Below are 7,699 nucleotides of genomic sequence, written 5' to 3'. Positions count from 1 at the left end.
GGCCAGGTCAAGGAAGAGGCTTTGTGTGTGTGTGTGTGTGTGCGCGCGTGTTGTTGCCAGCATCAAACATGGCGGGCGGCCAGGTCAAAGGAAGAGGCTTTGTGTGTGTGCGTGCGTGCGTTGTTGCCAGCATCAAACATGGCGGGCGGCCAGGTCAAAGGAAGGGGCTTTGTGTGTGTGCGTGCGTGCGTTGTTGCCAGCATCAAACATGGCGGGCGGCCAGGTCAAAGGAAGGGGCTTTGTGTGTGTGCGCGCGCGTGTTGTTGCCAGCATCAAACATGGCGGACATCCAGTTTAAAGCGGGCGGGAAGCGGCTGTGTCGGCATCAAACATGGCGGTGGACATTCGGTTACCCACGGCTCGGAAACGCGGCTCTTCGGGGCTGGCAGCGGAGGGCAGTAAACACCTGGTGGCGCCGGGAGACATCATCACCACCGACACCGGCTTCATGAGGTGAACGTGAAGAGCTTTAAAAATGAAGGGGGAGTGAGGGGCTGAGATTCCCGGCCTCTAAACCCGGGGTTGGGCCTCTGTGGCGGTTTTTTTTCTTCTCGCGCGTCCGGAGGTTTGAGAGGTTTTCTTCGCCGTTAAGTTTGTTTTGTTTGTTTTGTTTTGTTTGTTTGTGGGCGGCGCTGAAGGTTACTCTGTCAGGAGAAGCCGAGATCCGAGAGCGTCGGGAGTGTATTGGTACCAGAACAGGTGGAGAGGTATCGCCCCCCAAACAGAGCACTCAGTCACCACACTTTACAGTGCATTAATAATAATAATAATAATAATAATCCTCGCATTTGATATAGTGCTTTTCACATCGGGAGGACGTCCCGAAGCGCTTCACAGAACACACTGTAAAGTGAATTGACTGTATATTTGTGGGCGAATGCGGCAGCCAATTGCGCACAGCAATGTCCCACAAACAGTCGTAGATTGAAAATGACCAATTTATTATTGTTTTTGGTTTTGGAGGATTATTATTAGGCTCTGTGTGGAGTAAGGAAACTTGCCCGAGGTTTCGCCCTCTGCCTGGAATTGAACTCAGGTCTCTCACTTGCAAAGCGAGTGCTCTAACCACTGAGCTACAGGACCACGTATTCCTGTGAAGCGCTTTGAGACGTCTCGACGACGTGATAAGGCGCTGTATGGAAGGCAGGGATTATTGTTTATTAGCAAATGCTCACTGAGGTCTGCCCGGCCTTAACTTAGCGCTCATTCTGTTTTGCTCAGCGGTCAGCAGGAACCCGTCCGGCTGTCGGACGGTCGGTCAGCGGATCGCTTTTCCGGGGGTAATAAATCCCTCAGCGCCATAAATGATAATCCGGTCACTCCAATCCACGGCTGTTTGTGGGGACGCCGCTGCGCGCAATCGGCTGCCGCGTTTCACCCACAAACTATACAGTCGGTCGGCTTGACAGTCTGTCCTGTGCAGCGCTTCGAGACCTCTCGACGACGTGACAAGGCGCCGTATCAAATTTAAGGATTATTTATTATTAGGATGCAATCCCGCAGCGAGTCAACTTTTAAAGGAGAAAGATTGGGGGGCGTGATTATTATTATTAATAATAGTAATGATCTTTACACTTGCATTGGATACGTAACTGCTGTCGAAGTGACTTGTTTGTTTGTAGGCAAACCCAGCAGCCGATTTTCTTGCAGCAAAGTCCTACAAACAGCCGATGAAGTGACTACCGTTTATCCGGTTGGATTGATGGCGAGGACAACCGGGAGAAGTGGCAAACTGCACAGTTTCAGCTGATAAAACTTAAGCAGGGAGAAGTTGGGGGTAACCAAGAAAAGGGGAACACTTTACTGGATCTCGAATTATGTGCATTCCTGATTTAAAAACATTATTTATCAAGGGCGCAATTATCCTTTTCTCCCAATTCTCACCTATCCTTAAATTTTCTTTTCCCCCCCAGAGGCCATGGTACGTACATGGAAGATGAGAAGCTCATAGCATCAGTGGCTGGAGCTGTGGAAAGGGTAAACAAGCTTATATGTGTCCAACCACTTCAAACTAGGCAAGTCTTCATTATCATTACTGTAAAATGCATGGTTCCGGTAAAGCATAAACTTCCCCATAATGAACACTTCCAGTTCAGCACCTACTGTTTTGAATGTCCTGCACAGTTATCAATTCATTTGCTTGATACTTTATGCACCGTTTTGCACTGTACTTGTATAGCATTGACTAAGAATACTGCAAAACATACAGAAATACAGAATTGTATGATCCAACCTCTTGATACAGTACTTTTTAAGAAAGTATTGTGTACTGTCGTACTATGTAGTATTATGTGCTATTTAGGAGTATGGGTGAAATCTTGCAGTACAGTCACCACATCTTACAGTAAATTCTGTGAAACGCTTTAAGATGTTTTGATGTGATGAAGCGCTATATCAAATGCAACGATTATTAACTGCAATAATGTTATCATTTTTGCCCACAAAAATACATTCAATTCACTTTACAGTATATTCTGTGAAGCGCTTTGAGAAGTCTCAAAGATGTGATAAGGCGCTATATCAATTTCAAGGATTATTATTTTTTTCAGGTACAATGGAGAAGTTGGAGATGTGGTTGTAGGCAGAATCACAGAGGTAATGTGTCTTGAATATTTAAGTTATATGTTCCAGAGTTTAATGAGACTCACTAACAATTTCAAGTTTACAAATATCACAACAAAATTACATTTGTATAATGCCTTTCATTTTGGGAGGACATCCCAAGGCACTGGAAATATAAATAATAACGTAGTTACAATATCAGACAGAATAAGATCATTCTAGCTTACCCATCTAATTTCTCCCATGATTCTTTCAATGTGTCTCAACTGTATATTGAATAACTCTGTCCTTTCAGTTGTTGACAGGATCAATTGGCTGGTAATACATTCCCTAATCCCTAATCTCATTTCCTTTTGTAATAAACTTTATTGGTTTAATTAATGGTAGAAATATTATACAGGTATTAGGTAATCCCATTGGTACAGTGGATAGAGCTGCAGTTTACAGACTGGAGCTCACTGGTTTGTGGTGATCTTGCTGGGCACAACTAGGGCTGCAGGGGGAAGCTTAACCTGCCATGGCCGACCCAGGGTTAGGGAGGGGGAAACCAGCCAGGATTCCTATTCCCCGACAGTACCAACTAATGGTGGTGTGGGTCCTGTGTGAGGAGAGATCAGGCTTGGCTTGTGACTCCCTCTATAGTCAAATGAACACATCAACAAACCCTCCTGGTTCAGCCATGTCCTTTTGCTGTGGTAACATACGGAATGTGTGGTTCTGCAGTTGTTGGGAGACACACAGGGCTGGATCGAAATGTCACTAATGTGTAATTCAGTAATTTTCTCTGAACATGTGCAGGTGCAGCAGAAGCGTTGGAAAGTGGAGACCAACTCCAGACTGGATTCTGTACTGCTTCTCTCCTCTGTCAACTTGCCGGGAGGGGAACTGGTGAGTTATAGCCTAAACTGTAAATCATAGAACCATAAAATAATAATCCTTTGATTTGGTAAAGCGCCCTTCAAGTCAGCAGAACGTCCCAAAGTGCTTCACAGGAATATACTGTGAAGTGGAGTGACTTTTTTGTGAGCTAATGTAGCAGCCAATTTCGAACAACACCATAGGATCTTTAACATCCACCTGAACGGGCAGACAGGGCCTCGGTTTAACATCTATCCAAAGGATACAGATCCCAACCCCCCATAGCACTAGAGTATTATCTTAGACTTTTGAATTCTTAAGTCCCAATATAGGGCTTGAACCCACAAGCTTCTGACTTGGAGGCAAGAGTGCGACCAACGGAGCCAGGCTGACACATCAATGTTAACAGCATAGAAGGCAATGCTTGTATTTTACTCCACATGAGTCACCCGATCGAATTCTCCTCTCCTGCTCGCTCCCTTTATTTGTTGTTGCTTTTTCCCCTCAAAATGTTGAATTCACTTTTAAAATTGGTTTGTATGCCCAAATCCCTGGGGTGGTATGAACATTGTGTGTTCTCTGATTACAGAGAAGAAGGTCTGCTGAAGATGAGCTGATGATGAGAGACTATCTGCAAGAAGGAGACCTGATCAGTGTATCCTTTCACTCTGGTAATATACTGAACATCTACTCTGACACAAGAACTTACAACTAAGCATTGACAACGTTCCTTTACTTTCGGATGAGGAAGATTTTGATAGAAGGAATATGGGTTTTAAAGAAAGAATAATTTGTTAAATCAAAAGTGACGTTGATTCTTTCTACTGCCCCTTTGGTCCCCAAATTCCTTCTATGGGGCCACAGGAATTTGCAAGAATGCTTGTGGTCCCAAAGAAACATATGAAAACTCTATGCAACTAACTATGAAACTAACTCTGTGAAAGAGCTATCTCTTTAGTCCCATTCTGCCTCTCCCCACAACAACTTACAAGTGCCTTTCACATCGGGAGGATTTCCAAAGGATTTGGACCCGAACGGGGGTTGGGATCAGGAGGGGCGTAGGGCAGGGAGACTAGAAGATGCGGTGGAGGAGGGTCTTGAGACAGGCCTTGAAAGAGGCAAGGGAGGGGGCGAAGCGAAGGCACTTTTGGATGGAGTTCCAAAGGGTGGCGTCGGAAAGGCCTGACTGCTCACACACCCTTTATATATCTCCTTTTCAGATTTTTATCTAATTCCCTTTTGAAAGCTAATACACAGCAGTTCCAGACACAGGTAGTATTTCAAATCTGAACAAACCTCTAAGTGTTTTAAAAAAAATAACCTCTCCCTTTTGATGATTACCTTAAATCTATACCCTCTTGTTACTCACTCACCAACCAGTGGGAAGTAAATTTAGTCTTTTCCCCAAGTGTTAAATAGCAAGTAGCCTTCTGACAGACAGCAACATCTGAAATCTGTGTGTGGCAAAGCAGATATTCAGGGATAATTCCACAATTGGTTTTCACTCGGTTAGTGTTGAAGGTTAATCAATCACATTTTAAATAAAAGTAATTTGAACATCTTGCTTGCAAGCCAGTTTGGCTGAAGTTTTTTTTTCCTGAACGTACTGGCAGGCAGAGGTACAGGCAGTGTTTGCTGACGGAGCTCTCTCCCTGCACACCAGGAGCCTCAAGTATGGGAAGGTAAGAGCCATTGAGGCAGAGGAAGGTTTAAAACCTGAACAATTTGTGTGACTGAGATCCAGGTTCAATGGGGGCAAGTGTGTCCCTGGGCTAGGAAGTGACAAAACAACCAGAGTCCCCCAGCCTCTTAATCTAAGAGGTTCCAGGAACTCTTTCCCCTCCCTTTCTGATCGTTGGACAAACGCCATTTTAAAAATGACTACGTACTCACAAATGTCGCTGCAGTTAAGAGGTTGCCACAGTTTCAGTTCCCTGGTCAGGCCGTGTCTCATTCGCCGCTGCAGGTTTCCAGTTTCTGCTTCAACAAGTTTCTGTGTGCAAACACTGCCTTTGTGTCTGATATATTAAAGCTGCCAGCCTCTATAATTTGAAGTTCAAGAGTGTTCATTTTCACATGTTTGTTACTGGTTGTTCATGCTGCGTTGCAGAACAACCTCCAAGTAAAGTAAGGCAGCGGGGAAGTCAATTAAATCCAAGAGTGACTTTAGTTACAGGCTGCTTTGCCAGTTGAAAACAAAAGTGAGGATTTAAATACAACTGAAATAGATATCACTGAGAGCTCATTAAGAAAGCATTGAATAGTTTGACTACAGGTTTAGTTAAACCTCTTGTGACATAAGCCAGTATTTAAAGTGTAGTTAGATTTTTCAGGTTGTATTGATATTGCATTGCTTTCCCTGCCTGTTTTTTTTTTATCTCTGCGACAACATTTTCTTCTCTTTTTGCAGCTTGGGCAGGGAAGCCTGGTCCAAGTCTCTCCTTCCCTCGTAAAACGACGCAAGACTCACTTTCACAATCTGCCCTGCGGGGCCTCCATCATCCTTGGGAACAATGGTTACATCTGGATTTATCCGTTCGCAGAGCAGAAAGAGGATGAAGCGGGAGGGTTTGTGACTAACCTTGAGGTGAGAAGTCAGGCGCTGGCTGTGTGAGAGGGGCTCCCAACACAGTGCAGAGGGATTAGTGTCGCAAACTTTCTCCCCCAAAAGGTTGTGGTTGCTGGATCCATTCACATCTTCAGGACTGAGGTGGATAGATATTTGCTTCACGTCCCCTGCCTCGCACGCCCCACTCTTGGCGGGCCTTCTGGCACTCTGCCCCCACCCTCTGGAACTCCATCCCGCAGTCCCTTCACTGCGCCCCCTCCCTTGCCTCTTTCAAGACCCATCTCAAGTCCTGCCTCTTCAACCGTGCTTTCGATCACTCTGCTTCCACCCCCCCCGCCCGCCCTCCACCTTCCCCAATCCTGACTCTCAGCTCAAGTCCAAAACTCTTAACTGTCCAAAACTCTTAACTGTCCAGCGCCTTAGAACGTCCTCCTGACATGAAAGGCACTATACAAATGTAATTTTGTTGTTGATTTGTATTTCTTGCTAAGACTGGCTTTTTAGCAGGCATAGTTGAACTCAATTCATTCATCGCTATTCATTGCAGTAATACACGTCATAAATTTGTTTTATTTTCAGCCTGTGCCGTCTTCCGATCGCGAAGTCATCTCACGACTCCGGAATTGTGTTATCGCCCTGAATGTTCACAAGATGCTACTGTACGATACTAGTGTCCTGTATTGTTACGAAACTTCACTCCAGCATCAGGTAGTATCTGTTTGATTTGGATAATCTTTAAGAGTTGTGATTAGTTTCGGTAGGGTAGCTACAGAAGGGAATCTCTTCCTTTGGTGGGGGAATCCAGAACAAGGGGGCATAGTCTTAAAATTAGAGCCACGCCTTAACTGAGCGAAATTAGGAGGTATTTTTTCACACAAAGGGATTGTGGAAATCTAGAACTCTGTCCCAAAAGGCCGTGGATGCTGTATCCTTTCAAATTTAAGACTGAGGTGGATAGATTTCTGTTAGGTAAGGGTATCAAGGGATACGGGGCAAGGGTGGGTAATTGGAGTTGATGCACAGATCAGCCAGGATCTTATAGAATGGTGGAACAGGCTCAATGGCCTGTTCCTATGTTTGCAGGTAAGCGAGTCTGCAATTGTATGTGAATTCCCTGAATTGAGGCCAGGTGGAATTCAGGATGTGCTGAATCAAAACAAAACAAAAAATATCCTGAATAAAAATGGCAAATTCGGGTTTTAAAAAAATTGAATTGTAGTAAATCCTTTTTGACTCTTTTTTCACTGAAAAAAAAGGTATTTAAGCAAAAAATGACTTTAATGGCCCTTCAATATAAATGACACTTGTATTTTTCCCCCCCTATTGTAGATTAAAGAGATCCTGAAACCAGAAGTAATGGAGGAAATAGTGATGGAAACACGACAACGACTTATTGATCAAGAAGGATAATTGCAGTGACAGTCTTAAGGCTTTGGCATTTTCTGATGTTAAATAGAATCTGAATTAAATGGTCATTTTCACAAGCAAAATAAGGATTGGATTGTGACTTGTTAAACATTATGCACAATAAGAGGCTGATCTGTGCTGCAGTCAGATGTTTCCTTCAGCCATTTGATAAGTACTTGAGGTTTTTGAATGAAAAAAGCAAAGGCACCTTCAAGTACATAAACACAAATTGTATTTAACCAGAAAAATTAACATTGCACCATAGGTGTTACAGAAACGAGAGAGAAAACATATTTACATGTA

The 7,699-nt window shown here is 44.0% G+C and overlaps 1 protein-coding gene across 1 annotated transcript; it reads left to right on the top strand.

The window, feature by feature from the left end:
* Nucleotides 1–241: 241 nt before the first annotated feature.
* exosc2 (exosome component 2) lies at nucleotides 242–7,479 on the top strand. Its single transcript, XM_007900249.2, has 9 exons — nucleotides 242–453; nucleotides 1,914–2,015; nucleotides 2,550–2,595; nucleotides 3,361–3,450; nucleotides 4,010–4,075; nucleotides 5,034–5,102; nucleotides 5,831–6,007; nucleotides 6,569–6,697; nucleotides 7,319–7,479. The coding sequence occupies exons 1-9, from the start codon at nucleotides 332–334 to the stop codon at nucleotides 7,397–7,399; spliced, it is 882 nt and encodes a 293-aa protein (XP_007898440.2). The 5' UTR covers nucleotides 242–331; the 3' UTR covers nucleotides 7,400–7,479.
* The last annotated feature ends 220 nt before the right edge of the window (nucleotides 7,480–7,699 follow it).

This window comes from Callorhinchus milii, unplaced genomic scaffold (assembly GCF_018977255.1).
Source record: "Callorhinchus milii isolate IMCB2004 unplaced genomic scaffold, IMCB_Cmil_1.0 Scaffold8, whole genome shotgun sequence".
NCBI lineage: Eukaryota > Metazoa > Chordata > Chondrichthyes > Chimaeriformes > Callorhinchidae > Callorhinchus > Callorhinchus milii.
This window is presented reverse-complemented; position numbering and strand designations above follow the sequence as displayed.

Excerpts from the sequence above, each read along its gene's own strand:
- exosc2 (XM_007900249.2), top strand. The coding sequence starts at position 332 with ATGGCGGTGGACATTCGGTTACCCACGGCTCGGAAACGCGGCTCTTCG. Across the intron at positions 5,103-5,830 it reads GGAGCCTCAAGTATGGGAAG|CTTGGGCAGGGAAGCCTGGT; the intron begins GTAAGAGCCATT and ends CTCTTTTTGCAG. Across the intron at positions 6,698-7,318 it reads AAACTTCACTCCAGCATCAG|ATTAAAGAGATCCTGAAACC; the intron begins GTAGTATCTGTT and ends CCCCTATTGTAG.